Source organism: Aulonocara sp. 'chitande type north' Nkhata Bay, linkage group LG6 (assembly GCF_057382095.1).
Source record: "Aulonocara sp. 'chitande type north' Nkhata Bay isolate Kocher_YH1m ecotype deep benthic linkage group LG6, A_spYH_male_GT1.1, whole genome shotgun sequence".
NCBI classification, from domain to species: Eukaryota; Metazoa; Chordata; class Actinopteri; order Cichliformes; family Cichlidae; genus Aulonocara; species Aulonocara sp. 'chitande type north' Nkhata Bay.
In genome coordinates, this window is record NC_141349.1 from 9,685,637 (window position 1) to 9,703,300 (window position 17,664).

General features: G+C 41.1%; 1 protein-coding gene across 1 annotated transcript; it reads left to right on the plus strand.

The window, feature by feature from the left end:
• The first annotated feature begins 1,327 nt into the window (after window positions 1-1,327).
• LOC147327225 (uncharacterized) lies at window positions 1,328-4,512 on the plus strand. Its single transcript, XM_086297372.1, has 3 exons — window positions 1,328-1,340; window positions 1,485-1,586; window positions 3,031-4,512. Exons 1-3 carry the CDS (start codon window positions 1,328-1,330, stop codon window positions 4,155-4,157), a joined length of 1,242 nt encoding a protein of 413 aa, XP_086153498.1. The 3' UTR covers window positions 4,158-4,512.
• The last annotated feature ends 13,152 nt before the right edge of the window (window positions 4,513-17,664 follow it).

Genomic DNA, 17,664 nt, shown 5'->3' on the forward strand with positions numbered 1-17,664 from the left:
TTAACTCCTTTTTATCAGTATCACCCTAAAGTTTTCAGTATTAGTCAGGTTCTAAAAATACTAAGAGAGCAAAATATGTGTATATAGCAAATGTAATTTAAGAAAAGGGATCACATACACAAAAATGCTGCCCATACAGCTAACAAATAAAAACAATCCACATTATGTTCTTTAAAAAAAAAAATCATATTGGGAAACATATAACCCTACTGATTAAGAGCCACGTCACTATGATAGACCTATATCAGGCCAATGATCCTGATCAACTGATCCATCGGGCTCTGGTACATGTCAGCTGAGAGCTGGAAGATTAATTTGAGATGCAGCTCAGCACTGTGTTCAAATTTTGTTTTTGTTTTTTATATAGGCCAGCTGATTGTAGGCCTGTGAGTTTTAAATGACTACAAATTTAATTTATTGTAATGACGGTGGTTATCCAAATAATAAGCTAAAACATTCCTACGAATTTAGCTGTTCAGTGGTGACGCACGAATCCTACTTCCGGGTCTAAAGTAGTCTGCGTTTAATATGGCTTTTGTGTTGTTAACATGTTTAATGCTATGTATTTTCTTCTATTTGATCTCAAAAAGCTCCTAAAACAGTCAGTGATCACTGTTGACCTCCCTCGGCTTTTATTACCGCTAATCATTTATTTAAGCTCAGTTTTTAAAACCTTAGTATGTAACTACAGCCCAGCCCATGCAGCAGTATATGAATGACTAACCTCGTATTGTGGATGGATTATCTCAGCATCCTGCCATGCGATTACATTTGTTCCTGATCACCGAGAACACTCACATTAACGTTTATGGAGTGGAAAAAAGTTAGCTTGTTTATATTATGCTAACATAGCTGTGTCGCTAGCGGTCACGTAGCACATCATTATATACCAGCTAGCCCAACTTCAGTAACCCTACAAACGTCACTGCTGTTTAGTTTTCTGTCTTCATTTATGCTGGAAGTGATAGCAGAGCTGTACGTTTGAATTTGTTTCCAAAACCCTGCAGTCAGGACATGCTATATTGTATTTAGATAGAAGCTAGCGAGCTAACGCCCTGCTAACTTCTAACTCTGTTAAATGTCATAAATTCCGTTTTCATGGATGCCTGGATGTTAAACTCAATTGTTACACCTGGTAGAGCAGAACGCTGATCATTTTATTAAAAATGAAAGACTTTAGACAGTTTTTCAACTCTCAGTAATGCCATAGTGATCGTTTGATATATGGACCTGCAGCGGAGTTTAGACCCAGACACAGCTAGTGAGGTCAGACTGAACAACTGGATAGTTCTATCACGTGCACGTGTACACGTTGACAACCGTAACCATGGCCGCCGAGGGTATATAAATGCTTCACAAGGTTCCAAACGTCTGTTTACACTTGCTCGTGGACTTGTTTCGACCTGCTCCAACCTCAGCCTGTGGAAAGCTAAGTTTTGCAAAACATTTTACTGGAAGCGGATATAACTTGAACGCATAACAAGTACTTCATCTGTGGATCGTTTGTACTTGTTTTTGTTTTTCAAGTTTGAAGATGGCTCGCCGTGGACCCGGACTCCCCGACTGTCACCTGGACTTCGCTGCAGGTACGTTTGAAAATTTCTTTAAATGTAAATTACTGTAATAATTTAACAAGTTCCAGTGTGAATATCAAGTTTTAACGTGATCAAATATGTGTATTCAAGATTGTTTCCCGTAAATTGTTTGTATGTTTTAAATTTTCCGGGAGAGGTGTAGAAATTATTAACGACTGGTGTATGAATATGAAAAAAGGTGTTACTTTGACTTGAAGGCTTCAAATTTGACACTTTTCTTTAAAATGAAATGGTTAAAAATAGCTTAATGGACTAAAATTTGTAAAATGCCCAAAAATCAGTTTCTGTGGTAACGGCATCTTCAAGATGTCATGGCCTCAGAACACGCAGGCGTAAACACACAGATCCAGGTCCCCTCCTGACATCCTTTTCTTCTCCGGATCAAAGGCTTTATTGACATAAACTATATTTTTTCTCTGCTGCAAAACACAAAGATAAAAAAATACAAATAAAATAATATCAAAAGAATATGAAAACAGTAGTAATAATGGCATTAAGACCCATCTTCTGTTACGGTAATGCTTTTAACCTTATTAGATAGCAGAGAGAGATATTGTACACAGGGATATTTACACAGGGATAGCATGTTTACCACAGATTAGATGTATCTGTCCTTATGGCAGATACAGTCCTTGTGCACATTTCTAAAAATGTGGATTCTGAGTTAAGAGTTTCTGTTTGTTTGTTTGTTTGTTTGTTTGTTTGTTTGCTTGTTTGTTTGTTTGTTTTTCACTTGACCATCATTTTCAGACATACCTGCAGAGCTTTGTGTGTGCAATTCTTGCCAACTCTTGCCAAGAAGGTTGTGTTTTTATTTTAAAAAAATAAAATAATATATATATATATATATATATATATATATATATATATATATATATATATATATATATATATATATATATTTAGGACATGCAATTGGTACATGTGGTCTAAATGTTACATTATGGTTTGCATCCACATATTTAACCTATGAGCTTTTTTCAAAATGTGTGACATCGTGAATTGTAACTAAAACAGGAGAATGAGCTGCATGGTTAGTTATAAATGTACTGTAGTATATTTATATAATAAGTTACTCATGTCCGGCTATTTACAAATCAATACCTATTATCCATTACCTATTCCAACATAGTGTTTGCATAAAGGCTTACAAGGAACAAATAAAACAAATTGAATGTACACAAAATACAGTGTCATATATAGTGTCAATATAGTGTCACCTTAAAAGTACACAGAGTGAGCTGCCTTGGTGGAGGTTTGGTGGTCTTCTATTAAAAAACTTCACTTAAAGATTGAACAAGTAGAAGTGTCATTCAGTCTGACATAAAATGCTTTTCTCTCATCCTCTGCTCAAACTAACAGATGTAGGTCTGTTGCTTTAACACTGGGTGTCTATTACATTCCTAATGTTATTTTAAAAATTGTTTCCTCACAGGGCGTCTTGACTATGTGGTTGAACGCCCTGCAGAAGAAGGCCTTCCTGAAGTCATCAGGATCCTGGATGACAGTCTCCAGAGCACCACCTCTTCTGGTGAAGCTCAGGACACTGATACCCAGCGTATCAGCGAAGGTGAGTATGGTGAGTATTTTATCCCTCTCTCACCCTCACCCTCTTCTGATGAAGCACCAGATGCTGATGACGGTGAACAGCAAGGTGAGTATGGTAGGTATTTTATCCCTCTCTCACCCTCACCCTCTTCTGATGAAGCACCAGATGCTGATGTCGGTGAACAGCAAGGTGAGTATGGTGAGTACCCCCCCTACCTACCTATAGACGATGAAGAGGTGAGTGAACAGACTGACAATTCATCTGACTGGAACGACTCAGAAGAGTGGGGGGATTGGCTTAGCGATGACTCTGGGTATGACACCATGGATGAGAGAGATGATTCCCCTCTCATCCGGGAGCACCCTCCAGAGCCGTTTTGGCACGATTGGCAACGTCCTATTGCTCCAGGTGCTGCCCCCATCGCCATGCCGCCTTTCGGCCAGGCCAATGCCCCACTCTTCCCTCGAGTTGTTGCCCCAGTTGGTGATCCGCCAGCTGCTCCTCCCCCAGCTGCTCCTCCCCCAGCTGCTCCCTCTGCTGCTCCTTCCTCTTCTGCTCCCTCTGCTGCTTCTTCCTCAGCTGCTCCTTCCTCAGTTGCTCTCTCTGCTGCTCCCTCTGCTGCTCCTTCCTCAGCTTCTCCCTCTGCTGCTCCTTCTTCAGCTGCTCCCTCTGCTGCTCCTTCCTCAGCTGCTCCCTCTGCTGCTCCTTCTTCAGCTGCTCCCTCTGCTGCTTCTTCCTCAGCTGCTCCCTCTGCTGCTTCTTCCTCAGCTGCTCTCTCTGCTGCTTCTTCCTCAGCTGCTCCCTCTGCTGCTTCTTCCTCAGCTGATCTCTCTGCTGCTCCTTCCTCAGAAAAGAGAAGCAGAGAAGACATCTGCACCGAAGAGGTAAGTGCAAAGAGGTGCAAGGTGAGTGACCAGTTTGATGCCCCTTCAACATCCTCAGGTAGTTTTGGAGTCAGACGTTTCTGGGAGAGGCCTTTTAACCTTTCCATGGATGACAGTGACTCTGATTAGTTTATGTTAGAATGTGTTTTTAAACTTTGTTTTTACAGATATAAGAACATGTGACTCGCACATGTGAAATGTATTGCTTTTTTTGTTGATATGTGACATTAATATTAATATTACATTGTGAATTAAAGGTAGTTTTTTAGTTGTTATTACTTCCAGTTACGTCCAAGATGGAGCAAACACCCCACCCAGAAGACAGCCTTACCCCAACCAACCCGATGAGAAGGATGGATGACCAAGTGAAAAACGGGAGAGTGGTGCTGTGTTCCAACTATGTAAGTTATCACCTCACATTGACAACAAACTGTATTGAAGACAAAATTCTTCCAATAGTTGGTATAAATCATCATCCTATGTCAGCAGCACTGTAGGTTTAGCTTTATTTATATTTTTCATGTGTATACGTTGGGTTTAAAATTGCTTTTTAACAACATACTGCAGCTACCAACAATGAAAATGCTGTTTTGTGTTAAAATGACGTCTTTCTTGTGTTATTACTTTGCAGGGCAGCTGAGAGTGGACAGAGCTGCACAGAGGACCAAAGATCCACTCTCAGCACTTCATACCTGACTGGCCACAGCACCAACCCTCCTCACCCTAGGTGAGGAGGGTCCTGACCCCGCCTGCACAGAGGGAGTTGTGAACATGCACTTCTGTGTTGGTGGGTTTAGGATCCTCCTCACACTCACACTGATGAAGACTGTCACTGGAAGATGTCTCCATTGCATCAGCAGGACGTAAGCATTTGTAAAATATTACAGTTTGTGATGTTTTGTACATATTTTTATTGCATCATTTAAAACTATGAGATATAAAATAAACCAATTTTCATAACATTTTCTGTGTATTTAGTTGTTTTCTTAATAAGTTCTTTGGAACATCATTGCAACCTGTCAGCTTTTTATTGAGGATTTAGAAAGTTGCTGGTGGCCCGAGTGTGTAGAGTGGGGTGTTGTTTTTGTCACATGGTGAAAGTGACCTCATGGGGAGCAAAGAGAACAACTGAACAATTTGGGGATTCACAGACTTTCGTAATCGCTAAAAACAATTTAATAAAAATTGTTCTGTGTGAACTAAAAGCTCAAATATAAACCATCCTGACACTGACACAAATGATCTGCTGTTTATAAGCAGGACAGTGTTTTCATGAGCCTGGATGAAGCTAATTTGCATGAGTTTAACCTGCTGGTCAAAAACTTGCATGACTCTGATATCACTCTAACTTTCTTCTGTTTATTTATTCATTTTTGCTAATTGTAGTAGATTAATATGTTCACCAACTGATTGTTGGCCTGAATGTTTGAATGTTTGCAGTTTCAGGTCCTACTGATCAGTTTTAAGTATTGTAGAAAGTGAGCAGCAATTGAATCAAGTCCTGGGATGAAATGGGACAAAAGGGTAATGTGACAGCCACATTAGTTCCCTTCCCTCGTTTAACAATGTGTAAGCAGACTGCTTTAACCTGCAATTTACTGCATGTTGTTAGGCTGCATGGTACAACCACAGTCTGCTAACCACCCGTGGTGATCGAAGGTTTTGAGGTCTTGCTTGAGCTACTGATGAAGTTTTATCAAAGCTTGTTAAGTTTCCCAACCACATTTTATCCTGATGGTCCAAGGCTTACATCTTTATGCTCACAGACGTACTTCTGTAATTAATCAGTGACCGATTTATTACTTTAAGTTACAGTGTGAGGGGCATTAATGAACATAAATCAGATTTAACTGGATTATGTGTTTAGGTCAAGAGACACAGACCTTCATCTTTAAGAGGCTCTTCTTGAATATCTAATCACGATGTTTGCCATGCAAGTACACTGGGCGGTTGTTTTTAACAGAATCATTTGATGATTCTGATGAAATGAAGTATTGTTTCAATGAGTTGTGGCACCATTCTTGCTTTAGCAGTGAAAGGAGTCAGGTAGGGCTCCATCAGGAAGAGGGCCCCAGAGGTCCTATCCCCCCGCCCACTTCCCTGGGGCTTGAACATCAGTGGATTTCCACTTAAGCAAAGCCTCATCAAGTTCCTGCAAACAGCACCATACACACACTATCATGTACAGAGTGTGGATGCTGTGTCTAAGACCACGATCATTGTGTTCCCACCATCTGGTGCAAGCTTCATCTGTCTCACTGTGTTCTCCTAAAGGCCAAGACAGCAGGACAGTGAAATCAATCTCACTTATAGGTGCCAGAAATCAGAGGATGTGAGATGGTGGTAATCAGGTTATGCATTTGTTGTCTTCTCAGCAGGTGGGAAACATCTCTCTTTATTTGTTTATGTACATGTGTATCAGAAATCTATTTTCCTGTACAGCTCAGGATTAAGGAACAATGTTGATCTAATCTAATGAAGATCAGTGCCTTTTTAGAGTCAGTGAAAATACTGACATTAGTGACGTTAACCCTTGACTAAGAGTTTCTTAGTCAATTGTTAATGGGAAACACATTTCCACACCACCATCTTCTAAGCTGTGATGCTACATGTGCAGCAGCAAACGTCCAATTAGTACCGATCAGAAGGTTGGAGGTTCGATCGCAGCCTGATCTGATCTGTATCTCAAAGTATCCTTGGACACGATACTGAACCCCAAACTGCTCTTTCACGTGTCCATCAGAGTATGAATGTTAGATAGAAAGAACTTAGGTACAGAAAAGTGCTTGTATGAATGGGTGAATGAGGTGTATAAAGTACTTTGAGTGCTTGAGTAGAAAAGTGCTATTTAAGAACAAGGATGTGCAAGAATTTGCTAGACACGCTCTTCTTTTTCCAAAACTAAAAATGTTATTTCAAATTTGGCAGCCTGTGTGTCAAAGAGACTGAAGAGTAACTAAAGGGCAAAGTCCAGGAATACAGCCAAACTCAGGAGACCAGTTAGGAGCACAACTGAGCAAAGGTGATTCAAAAAAATGGAGAGAAACTCTGCCATGCAGTGCCATGCTGAGCAGACTGGTTTACAGCCACAAGAGAGAATCAGCGTTCACAGATCATAAAATCTTCAGGGAGCAAAGCTCTCAGAGAAGCTATAATGCAATCCACAGATAGAATACAGTCAATAAGCTCCAAGTGAAATGTTAAACAGTGCATGGATAGCTTTTTGTTCAGCTTTTTCTTCATATCCTTTTTCCCCCTTTCTAAAGTCTCTTCAGAGGCTTTGCAATTTGTCAAACAGCAGCTGGTAAAAAGGCTTTTGCAGTGAGGCAGGGAGCCTGTTCAAACCAGATTATGCTTGATTTGATGACTGCAGAGAACTTGGGGCTGACAGCTCAGATTAGGATCGGTTCTCCCTTGAAAAGGCATTAGTGTGTTCTGTCATGGCAGGATTTCTGTTCAATGTGCAGGTAGATTGAAATCAAAGGGCACCAAAGACACCCAAACCTGAGGGATCATTACGTGACACCCAAAGCATCTGAGCAGTCTTATTCCTTCATCTGTACCAAATTACTCAGATTCACAGACGTCGTGCACAGCAGACCTGCAATACAACGATGAATAACAGGAGTTACGCCTGCGTTTGACAGGTCAAAATGTCACAGGGAGCAGTTCAGTTAAGTTTCATTCCCCTCCAGAAATCACTTCATGCATGATTATCAGGAACCTTTGAGTAATGACAGCACTTAAGTGAGTGTTTCCTTACCATATTCCACTTTGTCACCAAGTTTTAGGATGAGAATGTTTTTTTTCTACTTTATTTTATTTTTTATATCGTTGTTATTATTTCTGTTGTAATTTGTGTTTGTTTTTTGTTTGTTTGTTCAGTTTTTCAGCCTTGTTGCATTTTTTTCTATTTCCGTTGTGTTTTATTCAACTTCTGTTACATTTTGCAGGATTTTGCAGCTTTTTCTATTGACGGGTGTTTTCTTCAGGGCCACCATATTATCATTATCTTTAAAACTGCATTTGAAACTTAATGCTGAGTTTTTACTTTCTGCAGTTGAAGTTATCTAAAGAAACTGTGTGTGGGTGCAGCTGAAAAAACGTCTTTTGGCAAATAACACAGAAATTCTGAAATCCTCTACTGCTTATATCAAAGAGAATAAAAGAAACCAAAGCTAAACTCTAAAAGATTATTTATTTCAGCTTGTTTACAGTTATCCACACCTCACAGCTTTTTATGGGTTGATAGTTTTCCTGATCCAATCTGCATACTCAGGATCACAGAGGTCCATGAAGGCAGCCGCTGCTCTGCATACAAAGTCCGGATCTCCCACAAAAGAAGAGACCCCATAAATCCTGCCATTATGAACCACTCCTCCACCAGAGTCTCCCTGCAAGACAGAAATACAGTTTCCCAGTTTTATAAAATCTTTCTGTATTTTGAATGTTTAATAAATGCAGCTGTGAGCTGAGGGATCATGCAAACTCACTCGACATATATCTTTCCCAGGACTTTGTCCACAGAACCAGTGCTGATAGCTCTTGACTCGGTGGACCTCGGGGAATTATTTCTGTAAAATATCATTGAGCTCTGTACAGCTGACAACCTCAGTCTCTGCACAGTGAAGAGAGGGTGATTCACCAGGTTCTAGAAAAAAGGGACAATTAGTTCAGCTTAAAGCACTTTTTAAAAAATGATGCAGATTTGTATTTTATGCAGAAATGCAGCAGAAAGAAATAAAATGGTCTGAGCTCACAGGAAAAGCTTGTTTTTGCTTTGAACACATTAGAAATGAAGAAAAATACAATTTCAGTACAAATATCTGCAACATCTCTTTACTAATAAAGTAACAGTTTGGATGGTTTGTTTTCTTTTTTCTTAATACAACAAATTTGTTAAAAATCATCTTCCTTCTTTTCTCATTAGCTAGTCCAGTGGTGGCACCATAACCTGCGACCTCAACTCTGGAATGACACAAGAAGTGTTTGGACACTTTTCTCTCCTTTTTTTGTCAGTTACATACAAATACATATATTGATTGTTTTGCACGTTAACTTTGAAATGTTGCCCTGAGGCCTGTACTATGAAGCAGGATCTCATCTCTCCAGGTAACTTCAGAGTTCTATATGAAGGATTTTGACTTCTTACCAGAGAAAATTGTAAGAGTAACCCTGACCTGCTGTTATATTAGTTATGTCCTTTATAGAGTTTTAGTCACCACTTTATCATCACGCACCACACCTGGCTAGCATGCTTGCACTGTGCTTGCTCAGCGCATTGGGACACCATTCAAGCTCACTGCAGCACATGCTACTTCCTGTTTTAAAGGGCCTTGTAGCAGCCCTTGTTACATGCGTGGGCACGGAGCGTGAAGCAGAAAGCACAGCTTAAAAGAGAAGTTGATATACCCGGCGGCGTGACACTGACTGGTGTTTTACGTTTTCTCAAGCCAGCTAACGCAAAGTAAGCCAAGCCTTGTTGAATTTTCTTTGTACTATATCCCTCTGGTTAAGTTCAAGTTTAGAGATCATTTGTCCAGAAAAGCAGCATCACCATTCCTGGAAGATCCCTTGAAACTTTCAACTTTAGACCCTCCTACTGTACTACATGGACAGTGGGAGGGGCTAAAATTCTTCAATAGCATTTTTTCGTAGACATTTTTCAGTTTGCAGCCTATGTTTAAATTCTGTTGTTATATTAAGTTTTATTTTCTCTTAAACTAATAAACAGCAGAAAGTTTGCAGCTGACAGAATAAAAGCTGAAACTGTCTTTCAAACATTAATTAAATGAAATACTTAATTATCCATCCATCAGATTCTCCTGTGTAATGATAGGTCATGATGTCAGTCAGGATTTTTGCTGTCTTTTTTTTTTTTTTTTTTTTTTGCCTGTCCCATTTGGTTCTTTAGCCATCAGAATTGTTGTCTGAAGACCAACAAGGATACCCAATGGATTTACTTTGCCAAATGGATCATCGTGGCATTGCCGTATTGGTCCATTTGGTCGATCTTTGTTTTTATTATTTATTATATTTTATTTTCAGATGTTACAGACGGGACAGACATGAGTGAGGGATAGGAAAAGAAAGAGGAAGGAAAGGAGAAACAGAAGGGGAGAGGGACAGTGAGAAAGGGGGGGGAGAAAAAAAATCTCCTGGATCACCTGTTGAGAGAAAAATAGAAAACAAGCAAAAAAAACAAAGCAACATACTAAACACAACACCATCGCATTAATCTAGCTAAGTGTAAACAGCAGTAAATACTAAATATTCAATGTTGTTGTGCAGCACGCAGGACAGATGTGCTTCGAAGTAGCGGCCAAGAAAGGTGTAATTTGGGTCTACGAGCAGTGAACACCCGTGTACATACCTGTGTGGATCAGCGCGCTTGTATTCCAAAGGTTTCTCCATGTAACGATCTGCTAGGGAGTGTGGGGGGGCCACAGCCCCGTCCTCCAGGGTGTGAAGCGGGTATGGAGGAGGTCAAAACTCCAGACATCCAGAGGGCCCCAGAACACAAGAGACCATGGAAGACCAACAGAGGGGCAGCCGCGCCACTGTCCCAGTAAGAGCTGAGGAGAGTCCCAGATGAGGGTTCACTCAGCAGCCGCGGAGCAGAAGCCAGGGGGAGTTGCAGTGACGCGCCCATGAGCTCCGCCGGCCCCCAGCTGCGCCTGAGTGACCGAGCCCCAGGCCGAGAGGCCGGGGGCACCCCACCTCCGAAGGGGCCCGAGCGAGCCCCAGGCTCCAGGCCCCGATAAGCGGCCACCAAGGAGTGAGCCGGTGTGTACCTGGACACCCACCCCCAGACACAAAGAACCACCAACGCACCGACACCTGAGGGAGTCCGCCACCGGCAGGGGAAGTGGTGGTGGGTGGAGATAGGCCTCCAAATCTTGGAGGACCTGAGGTGTCCCCAGAGAGGTGGCGTCTGATACCCAACCTGACATATAGACACAGACATACAGGCACACACAGACACAAACATCCATTCCCACCCTCATGCTCTCATGTGCACTTACTCCACACTCAACCAACGTGGAGACAGACATAAAGAGACGCTGTACACACGATCACACTCCCCAAGCGTACTCTACAAACCGGGTCTAGGTACCCTTGCCCCTGGAGGGGGGAATTGCACCCAGACCCAGGTGGTGTTACCCTTTTCCCTGCGGTGGGGAGAGGCAGACCTCCCCGACTCCGTAGCAGCAGGGAGGCCCCACACCCCAGACCGCAGTCGGACGGCCAACTTCTCCTAGCCCTCCCGCTCCAGCAGGCCGCAGAGAACGGGGGTGGGAGAAGACTCCAAACCTCCCTCCACCCGCTCATTGTAGTGTTGATGCATGTGTGTTCTAAGGTGCAATTAAAACCCAGGAGGGCATGGAGCTACCTGCCAAGGAGCAGCAGGTAAGCGCATAGTCCCTCCTGATAGTCTTATTGAACAAAGCATCTGAAGTTCTTGCACATTCATATAGTGCTTTTACTACTAAGCAATTTTCCACTCACACACACACACACACACACACACACACACACACACACACACACACACACACACACACACACACACACACACACACACACACACACACACACACACACACACACACACACACACACACAACACTGGTTTTTCTGCAGCAGCTGTTACTTTCAGTCTGTATTATGCATTTAAACCCTTCATATTTTTCTAATATTACAGTTTTATCTTCCTTTTTAAAACCTGCACTGCCAGTATAGTTTATCCACATCCATTAGGATTGAAAGCCCTGGTTAACTTGATAACCAGGGCTTTCAATTGATAAGCAGCTTCCTGTGAGTACTTATCCTGATTCCCACTGTTGGGATAAGATAAAGGAAATATATTCTACATATGCTGAACTCACTTCACAGCACAGAGCTCAGGTCAAGAAGAAACTTTAAGAAAAAAAACTTCAAAGCAAGAAACTTTGAGCCACAGGAACATAAATGTATCATTTGAATCTAAAACTGAAGTTAGCACGACGTATCAGTATCTGTCAGAACACATGAACCTGAAGCAGAAACATCCACAACTCACAGTCAGGTAGTTTTATAGGATGGACATCAGAGCTGCTAGTAGCTGCAGCAGCATGATGTCATGAACTCTGCCTGTGCTGGTGTCTTTGTCTGTATAGATCTCAGCTTCTGCTGTTATCTGCACTTCTTGTTCCGGACCCCCTTGATGCACACTTAGATTTGCAAACATGGTCCTGCATGTGCACAGCAAACATAAAACATGATTACTGATGGTCACCATATTTTATTTCTCATCTTGTCTGAATGTATTTTACTTTTTACTGAATAGCAAAAACATGGCTACTAGACATTCCTTGGGTTAACAAGTTTTAGTTGCTGCTCTGGTCTCCTCACCCTCCTGGCTTCAGACGGTGAGCTGCAGAATCCAGCGGTCGCTGATCAAAGAGCCTCCACACAAGCTGGAAGGTCCATGTGGATAAACTGCTCTGAGCTGTACATGATACTGTCGCTCACATTCATCACCTCCAATGACTCTCTTTTGCAGAGCGACCTCTGTGTTCGCCGTCACACCTGAAAGAGGAATCCCCCGCCCACCAGGTCACTGCCAGTTTTTCTTTGTACCTGTAAAATATCTGCTCTCAGAAGTAAGGCAGAAACACACAGTGAGGACCAGAGCCATTAAATATAGATACTGTAGCTGAGCACTCGCTGATACAGAGAAAAGAGAAAAGGGCACCACACATAGTGTTGCTGCCATTCACTCTCTAATGACTGCATTTCAGTTTGAATATTGGACACTGCATAGTCACATAGTGTCATTATGAAGCTTTATGAACTGCAAAGCTGCAAAGCTCCACACATTTATGCAAAGTTACTTATCGTCTCTTTTTGCTTTTGGCTTTCATAAAGTTACAGAAGGGAAATGAAGGTAAAATATTTCTATAGAGAAAGTGCTTCACAATAATAATCAATAAAAATAAATACAAACATTAAAAGACAATAATAATATCCACTACCTAAAATTAAGTGTGTACAAATAAGTAGAGCTGCTCTTTCAAATGTTCAGAAGGCAGAGATCAGATGTAATATTAGTGCATTCCATAGATTATCAGCCAACAGCCTTGAAGACACACTTAGTCTCTTTTAGTTTTCAGCCTAGAACGAGGAACCACCAGCAGGTTTCTGTCAGAAGACCTCAGTGACCTGCACCTTATAGATGGAAGCAAATGAAGTTTGATCTCAGCTTCATGCTCTTGTTCTGCTCGTGCTCTGATTTGAATTACATGTTCTACACACTTCACTGTATCTCACTGTCAGTTTGTCAATTTGTGACATTAATTCAGAGGAATGTGGTGTAAACCAATGATTTATAAACCTAAAACAGCTCATGATCACTAACCAATGCTAACTTTGAGAAGCAATGCAGAACATATTGTGCCCTCTGTGTGGCTAATGGAGCTCTTAAGAGTAGAAGAGCAAAACAAAAGAAAAAAAAAACCTCGCTCACGAGCAGAGATGGGCAGTAACGCGTTACTTGTAACGCGTTACTGTAATCTGATTACTTTTTTCGAGTAACGAGTAAAGTAAGGGATTACTATTGCAAAATCGGTAATTAGATTACCGTTACTTTCCCGTAGGAACGCTGCGTTACTGCGTTACTAAAACCGTGATTTTTTGCGAGAATGTCTCACGACAGTGACGTAAGCGAGTGCGCCGTTAGTGACAACAGCTGTGTGCAGATCAACAATGGATCACATATCGAGTGTGGGAGAGAGTATGAGCATGCAGCGTTTAAAGCGTGGAAGTACTGACCTTACTTTGAGTTTGATTCCATAAAAAGTGACAAAAACATTAGCGTCCATCGTGCGTGGGAAGAAAACTTCTTTTTACAGCGAAAAAAAACCCTAAACTTCCAAGGAAGCACCAAGAGCGCAACGACGTAATGGGAAACTCACAGAGACACTGCCGTATCCTTCCACTGACCGCTGCACACCTGCACCAGGGTAAACCTCCGCCTACTGCAGTCCTGCTTTACAGGTGAAAATAGAGCAACAGGACCGCTGAGTCTTTGACTTTATTTATGTTCTGCTGTGTTTTACTTGCATCTATTTGAAAGAGTGAGTGTAAACACAAAAAATTATTTTATTTTATGTGCTGGAATGTGCAGAAAATAGGTTTAAATGTTAAACTCATTTATTCAACTCAGAGAATGTTGCATATAATTAAATTTTTGCTTGATGCATAAAGTTAAAAGATTAAAAATGATAAAACAAGTTAAAAAAAGAGACTTTTCCATTTGATTACATTTTGTATGATGGATTATGTAGAAAAAGTAGAATTGGGCTGAAAGATCTATCGCTTTATCACCTCTTCAGGTTGTAAATCGTGTTTTTAAAAAGTAACTAAGTAACTAAGTAACTAAGTAATTAATTACTTTTGAAAATAAGTAATCAGTAAAGTAACGGGATTACTTTTTTGGGGAAGTAATCAGTAATTAGTTACTGATTACTTTTTTCAAGTAACTTGACCAACACTGCTCACGAGTCTGCGACTGCGTGCTGACAGAGAGCGAGTGGGTTACCTCTGTGTGACTTCAAGCTGCAGAGGGTAAGGCTCTGACTGTGGTCTGCATATATGTGCCGAGCAGCAATTCAGAATACCCACCGTGCACAGTTTCTGTGAGGTTTGGCATAACTCGATGCATTGAATCATTTTCATATTATACAGACAGAATTATGCAGTAAGAACCTGCAGTTAAATATAGAAACTGTTGTTGAATACTCACTGATACACAGAGGCAAGAGAAGAGGCAGCAGACACAGTGTTCCTGCCATTCACCCTCTAACAACTGCCTTTCTGTTGAGCAAACACTTTGGCGACAGTGGGAAGGAAAAACTCCCTTTTAACAGGAAGAAACCTCCAGCAGAACCAGGCTCAGGGAGGGGCGGGGCCATCTGCTGGGACCGGTTGGGGTGAGAGAAGGAAGACAGGATAAAGACATGCTGTGGAAGAGAGACAGATTAATAACAAGTATGATTCAGTGCAGAGAGGTCTATTAACACATAGTGAGTGAGAAAGGTGACTGAAGAAGAAATACTCAGTGCATCATGGGAATCCCCCAGCAGCCCACCGCATTGCAGCATAACTAAGGAAGGATTCAGGGTCACCTGGTCCAGCCCTAATTATATATTTTGGAAAGTTTTAAGCCTAATCTTAAAAGTAGAGATAGTGTCTGTCCAAACAGGAAGCTGGTTCCACAGAAGAGGGGCCTGAAAATTGAAGGCTGTCCCTCGTATTCTACTTCTAAATACTCTAGGAACAACAAGTAAGCCTGCAGTGTGAGAGTGAAGTGCTCTAATAGGGTGATATGGTACTACAAGGCTTTTCAGGGAGTTTTTAGGACATCCTGATAATAATGAATTACAGTAGTCCAACCTGGAAGTAATAACTGCAGCTTCACTCTGAGACAGGATATTTCTAATTTTAGAGATGTTGCTCAAATCGAGGAAAGCAGTCTTACATAGTTGTTTAATATCTGCATTGAAGGACATGTCCTCGTCAAAAATCACTCCAAGGTTCCTCACAGTGTTACTGGAGGCCAAGGTAACGCCATCCAGAGTAAGAATCTGGTTAGATGCCATATTTCTAAGATTTTAAGGGCCGAGTACAATAACCTCAGTTTTATCTGAATTTAAAAGCAGAAATTAGAGGTCATCCAGGTCTTTATGGCTTTGAGACATTCATGTAGTTTAACTAATTGGTCTGTGTTATTTGGCTTAGCTAAGCTAAGGTAGCAAATTCCTAAAAATACAGGGAGTGAATACAAGAGAGTGTGCTTCGGATGAAGCAAGTGAAGATTAAACTATGAAATAAGAAGTTATCTATAAGTTTTTAGTTATTTCGGCTATCCAGATAAGCTACACAAAAACACAACCATGTGTTGGAACAGGAAGTGATAGGAGGTGAGAAAAATAACCTTAGGACAGGTGAGATTGGTCAATGGTAGAGCTATTTTTCTGAAATTACACACGTTAGTAACGTGTGTAATTTCAGAAAAATAAAATAAAAATAAAAATAAATAAAATAAAAATAAAAAATAAATAAAAATAGGAAGACACAGTGCTGGTTCAACAAGACAAAGTGGACAAGTTTACAACACCATTCAACGCAACACCACACAAAGTTGTAAGCAGAACTGGAAACCAAGTCATTATTGAATCACCAACAGGAGCTCGCTATCACCGGAATACCACACATGTGAAGAAATACGAGACAAATGAGACCAGAGAAGGACACTATGACACAATACCTGAAAGGGAGGAAGGTGAAACACCCACAAAGACTGACACCTTCACTCCAACACCACAAGAGGGCTCCCAGGGGCCAGAGAGACCAAGTAGATCACAGAGGGCTAAAAAGATACCCGAGAGGTTTTGTGATTTTGTGGTGAAATGAACTATAATATGTTAAGGTGAAGAGATAACTTATATTTGGCAAGTTTCAAGTTCATATGTGTATTTCGACATGTATATATTGAAAAAAGAAAGGTACATGTGTGGTGAGACATTTAGATTATATAATTGTTAGAAAGTAAGACAAGAAGAATGTTCAATGTTGGGGGAAAAAAAGACATCAAAGTTATTACAACTAAAGTTTGAATCTAAGGAAAAGGGGGGTGTCATGTATTGATATGGCTATGTCTTAATGTGATGACCTTTGAACCGGATGTGGTTGTCCGAAGGAAGCCCCGTTAAGTGGCTAGTTGTAAGATGGACAGTGTTCAATAAAGCAACATAAAGACCGTGCTTTATGTCCTGATTCAATTCAGAGTGCTCTGCCTAATTTAGTAATAAGGTGGGCACACAACAAGTGGGCTTGACTTTTGCGCCTATTGGCTGATCGTTTACTATCGACTAGTTTTCCTGGATACCTGCTCCGCGGACGGCTGCCACAGGTAGCAAAAACGTGCTAGGTCAAAGGTCAGGGAGGATGGCGGACTGGTGTGAACTTCAGTCAATTCTGCTCATTTTAGCAGATCAGATAGAGAGGGTAGATACATTTACCTGTAGATACTGTTTTGAGTCGTTTAGATGATGTTTCTGAAATGCTTGGGATGATAATTGCTCTTCAAGATGTTAGCATCGATGACAGCATTGTCGAAAGTTTAAGATCAATTCAGCACCGTGTTCGTTTGGAATACGCCGAGGAAGAACAGTCTTCAAATGTTGGTCGTCCACGTCTTGAAATCCCGGCTGCAGCACTCAGGACTTTAGTGCTGTCCTGGATAACCATCGGGGTAATTGCCGATACGTTTTCTGTGTCTCCGAGCACAATTAGGAGGAGAATGACGGAGGAAGGTCTAAGGTAAGTTTATGCTGTAATTTAACACCTGTGTGAGTCTGTACACAGCATTATTTAGATGTTGACCTTAATTATGACGTTTGATATTGAAATATTATCGCTTACTTTTTTATTGTGAATGTCTAAAATAAGCGGGGCAGCTACGGCTAGTATAATAACTATACTAACTATATTATATATGTCAAAAAATACACTCTGTTAATATCACTAATGGCACAGGAGGATGAGTGTACTTAAGTAGTATTTGCACAGACCTAATGGAAAAGCAGAGTGT

Coding starts and splice junctions, on each gene's coding strand:
- LOC147327225 (XM_086297372.1), top strand. Junction 1,587..3,030: donor TCACCTGGACTTCGCTGCAG/GTACGTTTGAAA, acceptor GTTTCCTCACAG/GGCGTCTTGACTATGTGGTT.